At 37.2% G+C, this 21,803-nt stretch overlaps 1 protein-coding gene across 1 annotated transcript in view; it reads left to right on the top strand.

The window, feature by feature from the left end:
- KIF24 (kinesin family member 24) overlaps positions 1–21,803 on the top strand; it is an 81,206-nt gene that overhangs the window by 28,904 nt on the left and 30,499 nt on the right. The window contains exons 2-6 of the mRNA XM_028530309.2: positions 1,028–1,674; positions 7,146–7,335; positions 13,728–13,825; positions 17,441–17,656; positions 20,983–21,070. Of these exons, the coding sequence (XP_028386110.1) occupies positions 1,052–1,674; positions 7,146–7,335; positions 13,728–13,825; positions 17,441–17,656; positions 20,983–21,070 (1,215 nt within the window). The 5' untranslated portion in view covers positions 1,028–1,051. The remainder of the gene's footprint in view (positions 1–1,027; positions 1,675–7,145; positions 7,336–13,727; positions 13,826–17,440; positions 17,657–20,982; positions 21,071–21,803) is intronic.

Genomic DNA, 21,803 nt, shown 5'->3' with positions numbered 1-21,803 from the left:
GCACGGTCCTTTAATCATCATTATAACGTACCCCTGACTTCTGTTTCTCCTAGAATGAAAACAAAATGTAAATTAAAATGAAAAACAGAAAAGCTTTACCAAGAACTAATGAAATTTTGGAAACTGAATTATAAACTTTTAAAAAAGAAAATGTGTCTGGCTGACTTTTGAATATTCTCATGAACTTGAACTTAACAGTAGAATGGAGAACTCTTCAGGGTCCTGACTTTAATAATAGACCAAAATTATATGTTATCACCCCATCACTTGTTAGTATTTCATTAGATATCTTGGCATATTAAACATTTTAATGTGCAGTCATTTAAAATCTTGACCATAGTATTAATTTCCTAGGTAAACTCTTTTATTCATATTCTGTACAGGTGGACAGCTATAACCATCTACCTTGTAGAATAATTTGAAATTGTGCATCAGTAGATTCCAAATTAATGATGTCTAGCTTTTACCAGTACTCAGCAGATACAAATGTGATTTTCTCAGACTTATATTAGTTTTTAATCCTTTGTGGTTTACTATTTAATTCTGCTTTCCATTCTAAAAGAGTTCTTAGCCTTTGTTCATTAATCATGGAAACAGTTGTGCAACATGCCTTGACATTAACTTGAACATCTAAAATTAGTCCTGCTACAATCAGTGGTTGGGAGCAATGTCTCAGTAGTTTGTGGCATGTGTTAAGTAGACAGTGCAACTTTGGAAAGAACTCCCTAGAAATAAGTAAGTGACTTGTGTTAAATGTGTGTGGCCTGTAGCTATGTATATATACAATTGAAAGTCTCTTTTTATTAAGCAGATGAATAAACTATATCTGTTACTACAAATGCATAGTAAGTATCTTTATATATGTGATTAAACTATGCTGTTTAATCACATCAGAAGAAAAATATATTTATTGAAAACTTGGTATGCTAGAATGGATTTTTCTGCATGCTTTGTGATTTTCATTTTTGAAAGAATAATTGTATTATACATTACTGTATTTTAAATGAGTGACTTTTTTTTTCTTCAGAGTTTATAGAACCTGTTCACAAAAATGACATCCTGGTTGTATGAATGTCTTTGTGAAGCTGAACTTGCACAGTATTATCCTCATTTTACTGCTATTGGCCTTCAGAAAATAGATGAATTAGCAAAAGTTACAATGAAGGACTACTCCAAATTGGGAGTCCATAACATGAACGACCGCAAACGTCTCTTCCAACTTATCAAAATCATTAAGATTATGCAAGAAGAAGATAAAGCAGTCAGTAGCCCAGCGCATCCTCTTCAGACAAGCAGCCTGTACAGCAAGCCTCGGGAACCCAGATCTGGACCTCGCAGACAATTGCACTTTGATTCTCCTGCTGACAGCAAAGATAGAACTACCAGCAACTATGGGTTTGAAATATGCAATTTATCAGATTTTCCTGCAAATGAACAGAAATCTAATTACCTCAAAGTGCTGGAGCACATGCTACCAGATGATTCCCAGTACCAAACAAAAACAAGAATTCTGAGTGCCATGGCTACTGATTCCTATGGGCAAACAGAAACTAACACTTCACTGTTTTCATCAAATCGCTTTTCTCCAGTACTGGGGGATTGTGATATTCCCATTATTCAAAGAGTCTCTTATGTTTCAGGATATAACTATGGAATCCCTCATTCTGGTATCAGGTAATAATTTATTTTTCCTTCCTTCCTTTTCTTTTTTTCTTTCCTTATTTACTTATTTATTTATCTAGTTATTTATTTATTTATGTTTGAAGGGAGGGTGGACTTAGGCAAGGGCAGGCCTCTTCATGACCAGAGGAGTGCAACCTACTCCTCATTTACAGAAAATGATGGTGAGCAGCTTCTGCATTGATAATAGAAATACCTTGATAAGGGAAAATTAACGCAGAATTGGGACTTTCCAGATGGGACAAAGATGATACTGTTCATGTATATCAAGCAGCTGCTACTTGTCAGGACCCACTGTTATTCTGATAGCAGAACTATTTCTATTTATTGTAGTATAACATGATACATCTAGTGCATCCATGAAGGTTAAAAAGTTAACTAGCCTTATGCAGTGGGGGAAAAAATTATACAACCCACAGGATATTTTTTGGGGTGTTGAATTTACTTAAACCAACCAGGAGATATAAAGCTTAGTTAAAAACAAAGAGCATGTAGTTGAATTAAGTAGGTCTTTGGAGAAGTTAGTTTACCTGCACATATTGAAATGTCCTGATTTTGAGTGCCTTCTACAATTCTAGCCAGCCCTAGAAGAGGATGATTTTGGTGATTGCGAAGAGTAAGACACTATTGATAGAGTTTAGGGTTTGAGAGTAAGGGTGATAATAAGTTATTTTCAAGTTAGAACTTTAAATAAGGTCCCTAAGGAGTGAAGTATCAAGTAATTCTTAATACTAATATTGTTATAATAGAAGAAAAATTTTAAAATAGCATGTATTGCTTGTTTTGTTTAAAAGTTTTAGATGGTGAGTTACAGAGAAACAAAATACTTTCTTAAATCACATTTTCTTTTCTCTCTCCTTTTAAAAGCTATTATCCATACCTTAAAGCACGGTATTTACATCTGGTCTTATATTGGCTAAGGTTTCAAAGGATCTGATAACCAACCAGTTCTCTAGTCCCCCTCCACCCCAAAAAATAGACTACCCAGCTTTGAAGACAGACGTACTTCAGTAATTTGAAATACACAAGTGAATTTTTATGGCACTTCTAAAACTTTTGGGGTGGTTTAGCAGAGCATAGAACATATAGTACTGTTTTCTTCTTTCAATTGTGAAAGTACTAGACGGTCTCATGATCATCAAAGCCAGGGTTATTGCTGTACTATTGGTGAAAGAACATACATTTTCTTGACTATTACAGTCTTTTGTTGAACAACACATAAAAATCTAAATTGGGTCCTGGCTGGTGTGGCTCAGTTGGTTGGAGCATTGTCCCTTAGAGCAAAAGGTCTAGAGTTGGATTCTCAGTCAAGGCACATACCCAGGTTGGGAGTTCCATCCCCCATTCGGGCTCATACCAGAAGTTAACCACTCGATATTGCGCGCGCCCACTCTCTCTCTCGTGCTCTTTCTCTCTCTCTCTCTCTCTCTCTCTCTCTCTCTGCCCCTGTTCCCCCACTCTCTAAAAAGCAATGAAAAAAATCAGGTGAAGATAAAAAAGTTTTTTAATTAAAATATCTAAATTGGGATTATTTATAAAAAGAATAAAGATACCATTTTGCATTATTTATTTGGATAGAGTGGATATTTTAGTTTACATATTGCTATTTCATTTATTTGGCAAACATTAAATACCACTTCCGCTAGACTTGATTCTGGATAGTATAAAGGTTAGGCTATCTGGAGACTCTTAGTCTCTTAGGGGACAGCGTAAGTGGGAAGACAGACTAACAACCATATGGTGAGATAAGTACATTTATAGAGGTTGACACGTGACAAACCCAGAGCAAAAGCTGTTCAATTGAACTTTCTCATTTTTTATATCATTACCTTACCATTGTTTATGATACAGATGCTCCTAGACTTACAGTGGGATTATGTCCCATCCATTGTAAGTTAAAAATATTGTAAGTTGAAAATGCATTTAATACATCTAGCTTACATCATAGCTTAGCCTAGCCTACCTTAATGCTCACACAGACCCCACCCAAAAAACCACACAGACCATAAAACAAAAGAAACTGGCAATGCAGTACAGTGTAGAGCAGTGATTTTTGACCCTTTTTGTCTCACGGCACACATAAACTAATGACTAAAAATCTGCGGCACACCAAAAAATACATTTTTGCTGATCTGATATAAAAAATAGGTATGATTTTGATTGATGATAATAGTAATTAGTAAATTACCTATCCTTTTTGCTCCAGTGACTTTTTAAAAAATCAGGGGCCTATACTTGTGTATAAAGATTCCTGGTACAAAGAATTAACCAATCAGACACAACCTTATTATGTGATGTAACCAATAAAATGCAATTCTATTATATAACCTATATATTTATGGTTCAAGACAGGGCATTGACATCAGAAGGTTGTTGTTGTGTTGGCTATTGTCATTTTTTTACTTGACAGTCTAAGGGAAAAGAGGCTAGGGCCCCTAACTAGTCAGGTATTTCTAGTTTTAAAAATTCTTGTGGCACACTGGTTGAAAATTGCTGCTAGAGAATATCGGTTGTTCACCCTCCTAATCTCTTGCCTAAATGGGAGCTGCAGCTCACTGCCATTGTCCAGCATCATGAGTATCTTACCACAAATCACTAGTCTGGGAAAAGAACAAAATTAAAAATCTGAAGTGTGGTTTCTACTGAATGTGTATCTCTTTCACACCATCATAAAGCCGCAAAATTATAAGTTGAATTATTTAAGTTGGGGGCTATCTGTATTAGAGAAATAGAGATAAGAAAGCACACTTTTCCCTAATAATTCTCAATATTGCTTTCTCACTCATACCCTAAGTGGGAGTCAAGGTTTCAGAATGCTGAGAAACTCCTCCACCAATTTAAGGCTTGCTATTAGGGAGTCATCCTATCCAAAGAGCATCTCTTTGGATGCTTCAGCTCAGATACACTCAAAATAAATTGCTGGCCTCAGAATTTTAGGCATTTAGAGAACTGGTTGCCTTGACTTAATACTTCAAATAGACAGACCTAACTCCAGTTGTCTTAATTCTTTGCATGTCAGACAGATACAGTTTATTTCTTCTAGGGAAGATTGGACATTAAAACCAGAGCCTTTTAGAACAATGTTCATTTCTTTTTGCCCCTGAACTTGAAAACTAGTCCTTTTTTATATGACCCATCCTAAAGTCCCTGGTCCATTTTGAAAAGACCATTTTCTGTCCCCTTTGATTAGCTTTATACAAGTTATTAATACTCAGCAACAACAAGAGACTTTGACACAAAGCCCTCGTTAAAACGATGTATTAAAATTTTGCTTTTTCACCAATGTCACCCCAATAAATTCAGTAAAAATTTTTTTATTTTTCTTGTAAAAAACAAACATAAGCAAAAAAAAGAGAGAACAGTGAACCCCCATATGCCCATCATCCACTTTTATTTTTTTTAATATTTTATTTATTTATTTTTAGAGAGAGGGAGGGAGGGAGAAAGAGATGGAGAGAAACATCAATGTGTGGTTGCCTTTCGCATGCCCCCCACTGGGGACCTGGCCTATAACCTAGGCATGTGCCCTAGACTGTGAATCAAACCAGCGTGGCAACCCTTTGGATTGCAGGCCAGCACTCAATCCACTAAGCCACACCAGCTAAGGCCTATAATCCACTTTAAATGGTTGCCAAGATTTTGCCACACTTAACCTAAAAATGGTATGCTTTAAAAAATCTGCTATATGTTGGTTAGAAAATAAAATATGCTTTAAAAGCCTTGAGTATCATTTATGCATTATGTTAGAAATTTATTTGCCACTTTTTACTAATTTAGATCCTGTCAAAAAGTAATTTTCTAGCCAGCTATAGAGCTTATAAAATTGAAATTGATATGAAACAATTATAATAGTGAAATATCCTATTTAAAATATATGGTGACAGAAGATAATTTGACTATTTGGTGGACACACCATGCAGTGTACAGACTATGTATCATAGAAATGTATACTTGAAACCTATATGATCTTATTAACCAATGTCACCACAATAAATTTAATTTAAAAAATAATAAACAAAATATACTATAAAAAGGCTTTTTAGGGGCTATTAATCAAATTCTAAAGTGTAAAAGAGTATAAAGGAAGAGAATAATTAATTTGTCTTGCTAAGACATTCTTAGTATATACACCAAAGGCATTGATTCTTGTAAAACTCCTACTTTCAAGAATTCTATTTTCTTGTTACCTAGCTTAAAAGTTTATAGGTAAGTAGTCAGTTTTTTTAGATATATGGTATTCATACATACCACCATTAGGATCAGCAAGTAAACCTGATGAATTTTGTATCCCTAACCCAAGAATTATTTACCTCAAATATTCTGAATGTTAAGATTGATGAGCCAGAGAAGAAACACATCTGAATAGGAGGATGAATTAGTTAGTGGTGGATAGAACCAGTCATAAAATTGTTTTAGGAAGAAGAAATGTAAGATTGTGTTCTAACAAATAAATACCTATTGGGTTGAGCAACAAAGGAAGTATGAGAATAAGACAAAGGCAGAATATATCTGGGAATAACAGGGGAAAAATACATCGAAACCTATCACATACTTCAAGGTATTTAGTAAATTCAGATAGGATAAAAAAAGAAATTACATTGAGTGATCAAGAAACCTAGCCCTGGCTGGGTAGCTCAGTTGATTAGAGTATCATCCTAATAAGCCAAGGTTGAGGGATGGATCCCTGGTCAGGGTACATACAAGAATCAACCAGTTAATGTCTGAATAAGTAGAAAACAAATCGATGTTTCTCTCTCTCTAAAATCAATAAATAAAAATGTAAAAATATTTAAAAAATAGTAATGTACAAGAATAATTGAAATGAAACAAGGGTTTGGATCTTGTAAAGGCCTCAGAGGGGTTAGTGCAGCATATTGTATTAGATTTTGAAGATTGATTAGCCTGAGTTTTGGAGATGTAAAGAAAGAGCATCCATCATACATCATTAGAAACCTTTTTGAAGACCACATCTGGAAGCCAAACACATGTTTTAGAGCTAAAGCAAACTCTTAGGGTTTGGGGGTGATTTTTTTTTTTGGTCAGGAATTTTTTAAAATTAATTAATTTATTTTTAGAGAGGGGAAGGGAGGGAGAAAGAAAGGGAGAGAAACATCAGTGTGTGGTTGCCTCTTGTGCACCCCCCTGCTGGGGACTGGCCTCAACCCAGGCATGTGCCCTCGACTGGTAATCTAATGGTGACCCTTTGATTCATAGGCCGGCACTCAATCCACTAAGTCACACCAGTCAGGGCTAGGAATTTTTTGGGGAATGGAGTAGGTAGGGACAGAGATAGAAGTAATCAGTAGGATTTAGCTAATAACTTTCTTAGTGTCAAAAATTTAATATGCAACATTGTATGTATACTTCACCTAATTTATAACAAAATGTACTGATACTTTGATCTCTAAAGTAGCCTTATTCTATTATTTAAAAATAAAGGCCTACTTATTAACATACTGTATCAGACAGAACACTTCAGAGAAAGAGAATCCTTGGACTGAGATGGAGAAAATCAGAGTTTGTGTTCGAAAGCGCCCTCTGGGCATGAGGGAAGTACGTCGTGGAGAAATTAATATTGTTACAGTAGAAGACAAAGAAACTCTACTTGTTCACGAGAAGAAAGAAGCGGTTGACCTCACACAATATATTCTGCAGGTATGATGCTTTTCTTTTGTATTTGGAATTAATGTTAAATATGTCTAAGCTTTGCTTTTTGTTTGGCAACATACAAATTCTAAATTCCAGTTTCTTGGTTGGATGTTGGTCATCTCTGATGTAAATTGCATTAAATCATTGATACCCTAGGGCTTTATTTTTTTTTTTTTAATAAAAATGGGAGATACAAAAACGTAACTTCTCTGTGCTAATGCAATAGGGCTGTACGATACATACACTTAACATGCTTTATGTGAATTTAATTATAGTTATTTAGCCAAAAGAAAGGGAATGAGGGGATAAAAGGAATTTAAATAATGAATTGGTGATAGGCAGTACTTGTCACCAAGCATATGCTCCAAAGTGACTATAAGATGATCGATCATACATTCTTAATTCTCACCTGTCTCTCACTGTGTGAACTTCTCACTCTGTTGAGTGTGAGTCTTTAGTTTAGTAATGCAGGATATATTTTTGAGCAACAAGGCTCCAGATTGCCAGCCAACTGCTTATTTTGACTCTCAGCTGTCTTTGAGTTTAGACTTAATTTGGTGGAAATTGGGCTCTTTGAGCAAGCCACTTTGTACAGGGTAGATTGCAGTGGGTGAATACAATCCAGGGATACAACTTTACAACTAACATACAAGCATTTAAATAAAACACTAGTTGCTCAGACACATAAAAAGTGTTCACTCCCTGCCAGAATGGTCATGAAGAGTTCAAGGAGAAAGGGTTTGGTATTGAAAGGAACTTACGCTAAACTGGTAACTTTTCAGTCTTGTAGGGAAGCAGCAAAACACATATATGGAAGATACTGTAACTTAGGTACTCCTAAAATTATGAAGCAATTGTGAATAATCTAAAGCCAGGGTATAATCCACCAGAAGTTAAGATTTGGGAATAAAGAGTTTCTCTTCCTCTGAATTTGCCTCCCTAGAACATTCATCTTATATTTATTGTCTCCTCCTCTTCCGTTTCCTCCTCCTCCTCCTCCTTCTCTCTCTCTCTCTGTCTCTCTTCAAAATCCAGTGATTGGTAGAGAGAAAACACAGCAGTGAGTAATCTGGTATGCTAGCATTTCACCTTGGCCAGCTAAGATCTTACTGTACTGGAACAAATCTTTTAACACTGAAGTCATTTTAACATTTCCCCCTTTTACACTTGCATTGTTCTTTTTCTTTGGTTACCAAAATTGGGTTTAAAAGTATCATTCAAAATAATACACTCAGTCTTTTCTATGGGCACTAAATTACTAAGCCACTGTGTAACTAACCCAATCACTTTAACAGCCTTATCGATTGCTGATCAATGCACAGTCTATTAGGTCTAGGTGGGAGATATTTATTTTGAAGATGGTCCAAATGAACAATTAGTTGTAATAGCTACTTACAGCCATAGTAATAGCCCTATCCAATCACCATCTACCCAAGATTGCCTTAATGATGTTTCTGCCACAATAATTCCCTCAAGGAGGCATCATCTTATCTTTTGTATTTTCCATTATCCCAAAACACAATAACCTTATTTCTTTGTTATTACCATTGATCAATACTTATTGAATACCCATAGTTTCCGTAACACTTTCTCAGCTGTTTGAACTTTGGACCTTTGCTCTCATAGATCAAAGTCCTTACCTATCAATGCTATAATATAAAACTGATAGAATGGTCCCCCCCCATCTTTTTTTCCTTTCTTTTGTAGAGAGAAGAAAAGAGAACTTTATAGGAGATACTGATCCTAGATTCTTTGGGTTTTATTTTGAAACTTATGTTTGTGTTCATTTAACTAAATATTGTATCGTTTCAAATCTCAAGTTACTTAGTATATATGATCATATACATGTAGTGTACCATACTACTTACCATTAAATTTTATGTCATTGTAATAAGTGAAAAAACAAAGAAACAAACCTGTATATTTCATTCCAATTTCCTGAACAAAGAAAATATTAGAGAAAAAAGATAGTACTAACGTATATCAAAAGTCAGTAGCAGCAAGAGTGTTTAAAATCTTGCTCCCTAACAGTGTCATCAGTTTGGCTAAAATAAACATATTTTTAAAGATTTTATTTATTTATTTTTTAGAGAGAGGGGAAAGGAAGGAGAAAGAGGGAGAGAAACATCAATGTGTGGTTGCTTCTTGTGTGCCCCCTACTGGGGACCTGGCCCACAACCCAGGCATGTGTCCTGCCTAGGAATTGAACCAGTGACCCTTTGGTTCACAGCCTGCACTCAATCCACTGAGCTACACCAGCCAGGGCAAAAATAAACATTTTTAAAAAGTATGTCTTATTGATTATGCTATTACAATTGTCTCATTTTTTTCTCCCCTATATCCTCCTCCACCTGGCACCCCCCTCTCTCCAGCATTTTCGCCCTTAGTTCATGTCCATGGATCATATGTACATATACATTCTTTGGCTTCTCCATTTCCTATACTATTCTTAACCTCCCCCTGTCTATTTTCTACCTACTAATTACACTTCTTATTCCCTGTACCTTTTCCCTACCCCTCCACTTCCCCTCCCCACTGGTAACCCTCCATGTGATCTCCATTTCTGTGATTCTGTTCCTGTTCTAGTCATTTGCTTAGGTTTTTTTTTTTTTAGGTTAATTGTTGATAGTTGTGAGTTTCTTGTCATTTCACTGTTCATATTTTTGTCATCTTCTTTTCTTAGATAAGTCCCTTTAGTATTTCATATAATAAGGGCTTGGTGATGATGAACTCCTTTAACTTGGCCTTATCTGGGAAGCACTTTATCTGGCCTCCCATTCTAAATGATAGCTTTTCTGGCTAGAGTCATCTTGGATGTAGGTTCTTGCCTTTCATGACTTTGAATACTTCTTTCCAGCCCCTCCTTTCCTGCAAGGTTTCTTTTGAGAAATCAGCTGATATGGAAATCAGTCTTGTGGGAACTCCTTTGTAGGTAACTGTCTCCTTTTCTCTTGCTGCTTTTAAGATTCTCTCCTTATCTTTAATCTTGGGTAAGTTAATTGTGATGTGTCTTGGCGTATTTCTTCTTGGATCCAACTTCTTTGGGATTCTCTGAACTTCCTGGATTTACATGTCTAGTTCCTTCACCAGATCGGGGAAGTTTTCATTCATTATTTTTTCAAATAAGTTTTCAATTTCTTGCTCTTCCTCTTCTCCTTCTTGCACCCCTAAGATTCAATGCTGGAACGTTTAAAGTTGTGCTAGAGGTTCCTAAGCTTCTCCTCATTTCTTTGAATTCTTCTTTCTTCATTCTGTTCCAGTTGAATGTTTATTTCTTCCTTTTGTTCCAAATCTTTGATTTTGTCCAGCTTTCCTTCTCTTCACTCTTGGTTCCCTGTATATTTTTCTGTATTTAATTTGTATAGCTTCCACTTCTTCCTTTATTTTGCATTTGTACTCAGTCAAAGCTGTGAGCATCCTGATAACCAGTGTTTTGAACTCTGCATCTGATAGGTTCACTATCTCCTCATTGTTTAATTATTTTTCTGGAGTTTTGATCTTTTTTTCATTTGGGCCATATTTCTTTGCCTTGGCACATCTGTTACATTGTAAGGGGCAGAGCCTTATGTATTCACCAGGGCAGGGCAATGCACTTGGCTGTGTTGTACCACAGTATGTGGGGGAGGGGTGAGAGAGGGAACAATACCACTTGCTCTTGCCCCACTTTCAGTCATTTCCCTCACTTCCCAGAAGCGGATTGTTTGTGCCCTTTTAGGTGCTGGCCTGGTGCTGATTCCTGGGAGAGTGGTCTTGTGTACGTTCTAGGATCCCACGGACCCCTCCTGTGAGATGAGAATTTCTCTTGCTGCCATAGCCCCCACAGGTTTTTACAGCCAGAGGTTTTGAGGCTTTGGTTTCCTGCTCTGCAACCCTGGGTTATGTGGTCTGTGTCTCTTCCCACACGCAATCCACAGCAAATGTGGAATCACCTGGTCTATCAGCCACTGCCTCACCTTGTGTCCTCTCCGCCCCGGCATCCTGTCTCCATACCTCTTACCAGTGTGAATGAATGGTTCTTTAACTCCTTGGTTGTTGGACTTCCATACAGTTTGATTTTCTAGAAGATCTGGTTATTTTTGTTTTTAAATTGGTTGTTTTCCTTCTTTTGGTTATGTGAGGAAGTGAAGTGTATCTATCTACACCTCTGTTCCGGTTGTTTGCTTAGTTTGTTTTTTAGATTCAGTTGTTGATAGTTGTGAGTTTGTTGCCATTTTTAATATTTATAATTTTAATCTTCTTCTTTTTCTTAGATAAGTCCCTTTAACATTTCATGTAATAATGGCTTGGCGATGATGAAGTCCTTTAGCTTTACCTTGTCTGGGAAGCATTTTATCTGCCCTTTAATTCTAAATAATAGCATTCCTAGATAGAGTAATCTAGGTTGTAGGTCCTTGCTTTTCATCACTTGGAAGACTTCTTGCCAGTCCCTTCTAGCCTGCAAAGCTTCTTTTGAGAAATCAGCTGATAGTCTTATGGGAACTTCTTCATAGGCAACTCTGTTTTTCTCTTGCTGCTTTTAAGATTCTCTATCTTTAACTGTTGGTGTTTTAATTATGATGTGTCTTAGTGTGGTCCTTTTTGGGTCCAGCTTGTTTGTGACTCTCTGTGCTTTCTGGACTTGTATGTCTATTTCTTTCACCAAGTTAGGGAAGTTTTCTTTCATTATCTTTTCAAATAAAATTTTAATTTTTTGCTCTTCCTTTTCTCTTTCTGCCAGCTCTATGATTCAGATGTTGTACTTTGGAGATGTCCCAGAGGTTGCATAATCTATCCTAGTTTTTTTTTGAATTCTTGTTTCTTCTTGCTGTTCTGCTTGAATGCTTATTTCTTCCTTATGTTGCGAATTGATTTCATTCTCAGCTTCATCCCCCCACTGTTGGTTCCCTCTAGATTTTTCTTTATTTCACTTAATGTAATCTGCACTTCTGCCTGGGTCTTTTTTATGCTGTTGTAGTACCTAATGAGTTCTTTGAGCATCCTGATAACCAGTGATTTGAACTCTGCATCTAATAGGTTGCTCATCTCCATTTCATTTAGTTCTTTTTTCTGGAGTTTTGTTTCTGTTCTTTCATATTTCTCTGTCTTTTCAATTTGGCAGCCTCCCAGTATTTATTTCTGCGTATTAGGTAGAGCTGCTTTGACTCCCTATCTTAGTAGTGTGGCCTGTTGTAGAAATGCACACCTGTAAGTTGGATGGGGTGTAGCCTTAGGTCATCTCCAGGGCAGGGCAACCTTTGTCACTGCTCTGTGGCTCTATGGCTCTTTGGAGGGGGAGAGGGGTTGGAGAGGGGGCAATGCTGCTGCCTGACCTCTGGAGTTTGCCCAGGAAGAAGCTGTCTCCTAGCACTTGCCCTGTTGCCAGTCACTTCAATTTCTCTCTGTATGCCTCTAGCGCCCCTCAAGCTGTTGCCCTTGTGCTGAGTCCCAGGGGGAGTGGGTGTGCATAAGCCCTAAGAACACTGTGGGCACTTTAAGAGGAGTCTCCAGAGAATCCTGCAGTTTCTTCCACTGCCCCAAACCCCACTGGTTTTTACAGCCATAAGTTATGGGGACTTATCTTCCTGGTGCTGAAACTCTGGGCTATGTGGTCTGGCCTGGAGCTAGGATCCCTTGCTCCAGAGGTATCCCTCCCAATTTTTATCCACTGCACATGAATGTAGGACTGCCCATTACATGTCCCTGCCTCTCCATGTCTCTCTATGCCTCTCCATCTCTCCATGCCTCTCTATATTTCTCCGCCTCTCCTACCTGTCTGGATAAATGTGGCTTCTTTAAATACTTGGTTGCTGTACTTCCATACAGTTCGATTTTTGGATGAATCTGGGTGATGCTTGTTTTATAGTCTAGTTGTAATTTTTGCTGTAGATGTGTGAGGAGGCAAAGCATGTTTACCTGTGCCTCCATCTTGACTGGAAGTCTGGCTGAATTAAGCTCTTATAAACATTTTTTAAAAAGTCAATGGCAATAAATGTTTATGAAATTAAAAGTTAAGCTGTGCAACTTATGGAATGGAGGTCTTCCTCCAGAATTCCTCCCTTATGTCATGTTAGTCATAGCTGGGCTCTGAGGATAATCTCCATAGAATCAGTTTCTTTCCTGGACCTAAGGAGTGTTGGCTTCCTCTTGTACTTATCAGTTTACTTCATTTAAGAGAGAATGAAAATTGTGTGCCTTAGTTTTTACATTATAAGAACAGGTCAAACAGAGATCTCAGTAGAAGAAGGTTGACAGATTGTTGTTTTGACAGGTTTGTCATTTGACAGGTTGTTGGTTTTTTTGCTTATTATAAGTTTATCATACTCAGTTACTATTAGTTAAAAATGTGTTTGTACTTTTATCATGTGTTAACTGGAATAGTGGTGAAAAATGTCTTTATAAAAGCCAAATTTCTTTTACAGCATGTCTTTTATTTTGATGAAGTCTTTGATGAGGCATGTACCAATCAGGATGTATACATGAAGACTACTCACCCACTCATTCAGCATATTTTCAATGGGTATGATAGTAATTTTTTGCTGCTTTTGCTCTTTATTTTTTATTTTCCATAAATCATATTTTTAAAATAAATATTACCTATGCTGTTTTTAGTTCTTTTGAATTAAACATGAATTTGTGTTTTGATCTTAGGAATTTAAATTAGTCTCTTCTGAAAAATTCAGTGTCTCTATTTGTAGAATTTACCAAGCATTTAGGAACTTTCAGCAAAATTTCCTTTTACACTGATGATATTGAGTAGCTTGTGCTTAGTGGAAAAATATAAGCTGACAACAATATAATTTCATCGATGTTCTCAGAATAGAAAGGTTTAAGTGGTTGTAGTTAGTTTGAACTTTTGATACTAGGAGTTATGCATTCTGGCTATGGCTTCATTAATTTTCTCCTTTGAGTAGAATAGATAAGTGACTATCACTTATCTACCTTTCATAAATGTATTTTTTAAATTTTGAAATAGGCCCTGACTGGCTAGCTCAGTTGGTTAGTGCATTCTCCAGATACCCCAATGCTGTGGATTTGATCCCCACTCAGGACACATACAAGAAACAACCAATGAATGCATAAATAAATGGAACAACAAAGCAGTATTTCTCTCTCTCTCTCTTTCTCTCTCTCTCTCAAATCAATAAATTAAAAAAGATTAAATTTTGAAATAATTATTTATACTTAATAAACACTAAATGGTACAGAAAAGGTAGTAGAGGCTTCTGTTGTATATTTAAAATGTAGGCATGTATGCCAAACAATCTACTAGAGTTGCTGATTCCAGAGTATTTTGATTTTTATTTTCTAAAGTAACTTTTATAATGTTAAAAAACTGAGGTATAATTTACATGCAATAAGAAACACAGATCATAAGAAGTATTCAGGTTTAATGAGTTTTGATAGTTGTATACATCCAGCTAACCAATACCTGGAACAACATATAGAACATTTTCACTACCCTAGAAGTCCTCTTATGTCCCTTTTTAGTTAATTTCCTACTGTCACCCCCCAGGTCTTACATAACCACTGACCTGCTTTCTGTCACTATAGATTAGTAATAGAATCACTATGATATATATTCTTTTATGACTGGCTTTTTTATTTAACATAATGTTTTTGTTTTGTTTTGTGTTAATACATGTTGTTGCATGTACCCATTATTTTTATTGCTGGGCAATATTCCCTTCTATGAATATACCATAAATTGTTTATCCATTCTCCTATTGATTTACATTTGGGGTGTTTCCATTTCTAGACTACTATGAATAAAGCTGTGTAAACATTTTTATACAAGTATTTTGTGGCCATGTTTTCATTTATCTTGGATAAAAACCTAGAAATGGAATTGATGACTCATAGGATAGATAGGTTTATAAGAAAATGTCAGTTTTCCATGCATTACTCCATTCTTCCAACAGTAATCAATGTATGAGAATTCCAGCTCTGTATCCTCAACCATATTTGGCATTGTCAGCCTTTTTTATTTTAGCCAATCTAATGGGTATGGGACTGTATCTTATTGTGGGGTTTTTAAAAATAATTTTTATTTTTAGAGAGGGGAAGGGAGGGAGAAAGAGAGGAAAAGAAACATCAGTGTGTGGTTGTTTCTCTCATGCCCCCTACTGGGGACCTGGCCTACAACCCAGGCATGTGCCTTGACTGGGAATCAAACCAGTGACCCTTTGGTTCACAGCCTGCACTCAGCCCCACTCTTCTTGTTGTTGTTGTTTTAAGTTTATTTATTGTTTTTGGAGAGAGAGGGAGAGATACAAGAGAGAAAGACCTGTTTGTTGTTTCACTTATTTATGCATTCATTGGTTGCTTCTTGTATGTGCTCTGACCAGGTACTGAAACTGCCAACTCCACAAACCTTGGCATTTCATGACAACACTCTAACCAACTGAGCTACCTGACTAGGGCTTGGGAGCCATGGTTTAAAAGATAAGAAGTAACTGCTCTGTGCTTCAAGCAGTTGAATTTGATTAGCTCCCATCTCTTGATTCTCACACTTCCATGGTTCTTTTTCTCTTGTTGTATCATTCCTTCTTTTCTCTCTGGCTTCAGTTCCCTTTTGTTGTGTTCATCTCTCTCTGCCCACTTCCGGCCTCTCCCTACCCACCGTGTCCATACATATTTTTTTCTTAAAAAGTAGCTACTGTCATCATTTATCCATGTGATTCCTTTTCAAGAGTCTGTAATAACTACTTACTACCTAACATTATGTTCACTTTTTACTTAGTACTCTTATACATGGTCGGATCCCATAATGCTCAGGTAATTTGGACTTGTAACTCCTCTTAAAACATACTGTGATTGGCCCTAGCTGGGGTAGCTCAGTGGATTGAGTGTCATCTAGAGAACCAAAAGGTTGCCAGTTCAATTCCCAGTCAGAGCACATGCCTGGGTTGTAGGCCAGGTCCCCAGCTGAGGGCATGAAAGAGGCAATTGATTATGTATCTCTCACACATTGGTGTTTCTCTCCTTCTCTTCCTCCCTCACTTCCCCTTTTTCTAAAAATAAATAAATAAAATCTTAAGAAAACAACATACTGTAATGGTAGGTCTTTTAACTCTCCACCTCTTCTGTGGTTCTTTGCACTCATACAGGGTATGTGTGCACATTTAGCCACATGCAGGAATAGTGACTCTCACTTAGAATCACAGAATATCAGGGCTAGAAGGGATCTTAGAAGTAACCTAGCAATTTATCGATAAGAGTGAAAACTGAGACCCTGAGAGAAGCCCTTCTGTGAGTCTTTCCTCAAATAATTTGCTTACATTGTTTTCACCTGTCTAAACTTCCTTAATATTTGTACGAGTGGTCACTATCATCATGTTTATCACATGATCTTCTATTATTTATTGTATTTCATTCCCTATTCTTTCAGCAGACTTGTCTTTCTAGATTAACAAAAAATCATCTTCTCTGGGATCCTCTGAAGCATCTAGGACAGGGGTGTCAAACCCATTTTCACCAGGGGCCGCACAGTTGCCTTCCAAGAGCTCAGTGTAATTTTAGGATTGTATAATGTAACTGCTCCTTAACAGGTGAGAGCTCGGCGCTGCCACCAGGTAGAAAAAAGGTCCCGGGCTGGTTAAAACAAGGTGGAGGGCCGGATTCAGCCCTTGGGCCTTGTGTTTGCCACCTGTGATCTAGTAGGAGTCCTTGTCTCCTTATCTTTCAGAGTTGTCTCATGGTCTTGCCAGTTCCATAAAAAATTTCTGTCAGAAAACTCATGTACTGCTTTGAGAATGTATTTTCCTCTTCCCATGTTTTAATAATGTAAAGCTCTCTTCTTAAAAGGATTATATGTTTATAGCTGAATTTTTTCAAAGATTCTTTTTCAACCTGACTTTTGTCATTAAAAATCTATGGGTAGAGTTCTCACGGGTATGGCTCAATTGGTTAGAGCATTGTTCTGTAAACCAAAAAGTCAGGGCACAGATTGCAGGTTCAGTCTCCTGTCAGGGCGTGTATGAGAGGCAACCAAATGATGCTTCTCTCCCTCTCTCCCTCCCACCCCCTCTCTGTAAAAATCAATAAGCATATCTTTGGGTGAGGATTAAAAAAAATCTATGGGTAGGTTAGCATTTTTGTTATGTATAAGTGATACAAATTATTCTTCCTTCAGAGGCAATGCCACTTGCTTTGCATATGGACAAACAGGTGCTGGAAAGACCTACACCATGATAGGTAGTCATCAGAACCCAGGACTGTATGCTCTGGCTGCCAAAGATATCTTCAGGCAACTACAAGTGCCCCAGTCAAGAAGGCACCTCTTTGTGTGGATCAGCTTCTATGAAATCTACTGTGGACAGCTTTATGACCTCCTAAATAGAAGAAAAAGGTACTGGATATGAGTGGGAAACTGAATCTGTTCATCATTATTTTAAGCCAGAGTCCCACTGAATCATGGGATTTAATGAGACATTAATACCATTTTGTGAAATGAGAGTCTTCTGAATCAGACACATATTTTTGAAACTGTCATTTCAGCTACAGAAAGATTTAAATTAGCCTTTCAAGTGATCAATAGTCTAATGTTTATCCAAATATTATTCCTTTTAACCATGGCTGGTGTGGCTCAGTGGATTGAGTACTGGCCTGCAAACCAAAAGGTCACTGGTTTGATTCCCTGTCAGGGCACATGCCTGGGTTGTGGGCCAGGTTCCCATTTGGGTATACACGGCAAACAGCTGATTGATGTTTCTCTCCCTCTTTTTCTCTCCCACTTCCTCTCTCTCTGAAGGTGAATGAATGAAGTCTTTAAAATGAAAAGGTGATCCCTTTTATTTTGGTCTATGAAAAAGGTCTAATTTCAGGAGGTCAGGAAACCAACATATACTTAAATCTCGTCATATTCTTTTAACCTATTATTACACTGGAAGAACTATAAATAATGTTTCCCACTTTGTCTTGTTTTTTTTCCCCCCTCAATCTTAGGATGGGCTTCATGATGGTTTTCTTAAGTCAGTTGAATGAGAAGAAAATCTCTTTACTTCACATTAGACTTTTAACTCTTATAAGGCTTAAACTGTTGCCCTTACAATATAATATAATAATTTAGAAATGTATTCAGTAACTCTGATTTTAAATCCCTATTGTGTTTTTATAGCATAAAGTATTTAGGTTGAAACAGATCACTTAGTAGGAGGCAATGAAGTTGTGAAGGTATTGGCTGAGTGGGAAAATAGGGAGGAGAGAGGAAGCAGGGGAGGTAGAAGGATGTTTGTCCTAACAGAATTAACCAGACACGAAACATGCTGGGAGTAGCTCCACCAGGTGGAGAGGAGTGAGTAGAGGCTGAACATGGTAGAAGTCTGGGAAAACCAAATCAGTGAGATAGACTAGCCCCACAACAAAGGGATCCATGCCCCTACAGAGCTGTCTAAAAGGACATGAAGTTCTATGAGCTCCAGGCAAGCACTGGAATGGGGAGTGGACGTGGAGGAGCAGCTCCAGTTCAGTAAAGAAAGTGTGATAAGGCCAGCCCCCACTGAAGGGAGACATTAGAGTATTGAGTATCATAACTGGAGAGGCCACTGTGTGGGTTGAGGCAAGCCATCATTCTGTGGACTTGAACAAAAAGGGACCTTTAGGTATGCCACAATTCAGAGAATATATAGGTTTTAGGGGTTCAGTTGTGCCAGATAAAGGAGGGTGCCACTCTGGGATTGCTTTGGCAAAGAGTTGCCTTTCTTTTTTACCCTCTGTGTTGGTTTTGGAGCCTTACGTTAGCTTAATCATGTCTTCTCTTCCAACCCCAACAATCTTATTAGTGGCCCTTTCCAGTCAGAATGGCCACTTCCTTTAAAGAACAGTTGGCATGAAAATTAAAGGCACCATTGTACTATGTGTGTGGTTCATTTTTTATGTGTGAAGGGACAGTCAGATTATTCTGCTGTAATGAGTGTAATTCTTTAATGAATGACCCAGGTATACTACCCTGTATATTTTCGTTCCTTAATTATAGCCAAAGGGATTGGAATACACTAATTCCTGGTTTGAAGCTTCTCTAGGGCTCAGAAGGAAAGACCCAGACTTATTTTGTGAGTGTCTTGGCCTGTGGTGTTTTTTTTTTTTTAATCTCTGGTTAATTGGCTGGTGTCCCTTTGTTTCCACCCCTTATCAGTCATCTGAAATGTTCTGATCCACTGATGGCCACACTTTCTTGTTTGCTTAGAGCTGTGATTTATTCTGTTGTTTTTATAATAAAATATATTTTTATGATAATAGTGGGGCTTTGACAAACATAGATAAAAGTATATTTTATATGCTTTTATTTTTATATATGTTTTATTATATATATAAAGTGTGTGTATATATATATATGTATACTTTTATATATATATAAAGTCCACATCTTAAATTAGAAACCAGAGGTTAAGGATCTTCAAATTAAGTCTCAAAAGTAGAGGATAAATTGTCTTATACCCTTGCAGAAAAAGTGATAGAAATCTTGCTCATAGGATTTAAAAACCTAGCAGTATGTTTTGGGCTGTCTGTCAGGAACCTTTCTGGGGTGGCATAGGGTCTGGGAAGTATGTTCAGGAGTGACATGAGGGTGCTGAAAGCTAGATCCATCTTTTATCCCACAAACCTAACTGTTCCAATAGAGTTGTTTTCTGAATGGTCACAGGCATCCGTGAACTGTTTTCCTTCAATCTTATAAAAATTTGAAAACTTGGTAGAAGCATAGGCTGAGAAAAAAAATTTTGGAGAGAGTATGATTTCCTTTTTTTATGAAATTCAATTTCATTTTTAACCTTAATCTTATTAAGAGGGAAAAATAACCTTAGAGTCTTCAGTAGATTCAATACATGCCCTTTAGTGGGTCTGGTTTAATGATGATGGTAGACCATAACCACTTACTGCTTTACATGCAGGCCTGAGGCATTCAGTTGTAGCACCAGCTCTTCCTTGTTCTCTTAGAAGATATATCAGGACTGCTTATGTTGCGAGTAAAATAAAACCCCACTTATACTGGCTTAAGCATTGAAGAAAATCATTAGCTCATGTAACTAGAAAGCCTAGAGATCTGTCAGACCTTAGTGCCTTTACTGTAGCAGCTCAGGGATGTTAAAAGAACCCAATTTCTTTGCATCTATACTCTACCTTCTATGGTGTTAGCTTCATTCCAGAACTGTCTTTTTAATGAATGTTGAATGGTTGCAGCTGCTCCCAGGGCCACATGCTTTTACTTACAGAGAGAGAGAGAGAGAGCAAGAGAGAGCGAGCGTGCGTGTGTGCACCTGACAGCCAGGTACCTAACAACCAGAGACTCGGACTTGATTTTGATTGGACCTGGTAGAGATACCATATCTATCTGCTCCTGAACCAGTCACTCTAGCCAGGAATACACCATCCACTGATTGGCATAGGTTTGAGTTATACATGCATTCTTTTTGTTATTGCTGTTGTTCCCCTCCCCTCCTATACTTTGATTCTTTTAATTATAGCCAAAGATGCTGATTTGTTTACAACAATCAAAGACCACACCTGAGACCCTGGGTGGGGGCCAGGAGATGTGCGGATGGCTGGGGAGAGTGCACATGAATTCCACCCAGAGGGCAAAACTACTAAATGATGGAGTAGTGGAGTGGTTTCTGGGGAGGCAAGAACAAAGTCTATTACAGCAGCTCTGTCATACCAACCATGTTCTTGCATCCGCAGGCTCTTTGCAAGAGAAGATAGCAAGCATGTGGTACAGATCGTGGGACTGCAAGAGCTTCAGGTGGATAGTGTGGAGCTCCTCCTAGAGGTAACTCTCCCTTCTTTACTATACCACTATAGCAGCCTAAGTACAGGGAAAGAATTTGTTTTGCTACCTAACAAGTATAATGGACTCAGATTTAGGCAAAGGGCAATGGCAAGCATACCATTTCACATTTATAAATGTGAATCCTTATAGGTTCTCTATAAGGTGGTTGTCTCAATGCCATGGTAGAGGGAAGTAGGGCATGTGGGAGAACCTAATGCATGAGAAGATGTTAGGCCAGTTTCAAAGGCTGCTAATGTGTACTTCTCTGGTAGTTGGCTCTGGAAAAGCTGCTAGAGAGAAATATTCTTAATTTAAATTAAAATTTTTATAGGTAATACTTTCACATGGGTTAAAAATTCAGAAGGTACAATGAAAATATCCCATTCCCTTTTCCTGAGGCAACTAATTTTTTTTTAGTTATTTTTGTGTCTCCTTACAAATGTATTTTTAAATCTTATTTTATTAAGTTATCTTTTTATTATAATCTGAGTAACACTTATGATTAAATCTGAAGATTAAAAAATATATTATAGAAAAATAAAGTCTTCTTTAACTTGCTGTACAGTACTCCTCATTCTCCACTGAGATACCAACTGTTAATAGTTTAGAATATTTAGATTTTTTTTCTGCTTTGGAAATTTATTAAATTATGTACAAATATACTTCTGGTGAACCTTCCTTTAATGTAATTAATGTCAACCTTGGTTTACATTCGATCATCAGGAGAATTTTT

Source organism: Phyllostomus discolor, chromosome 3 (assembly GCF_004126475.2).
Source record: "Phyllostomus discolor isolate MPI-MPIP mPhyDis1 chromosome 3, mPhyDis1.pri.v3, whole genome shotgun sequence".
Taxonomy (NCBI): domain Eukaryota; kingdom Metazoa; phylum Chordata; class Mammalia; order Chiroptera; family Phyllostomidae; genus Phyllostomus; species Phyllostomus discolor.
The sequence above is the reverse complement of the archived record's forward strand: the minus strand, read 5'-3'. Positions and strand labels throughout refer to the sequence as shown.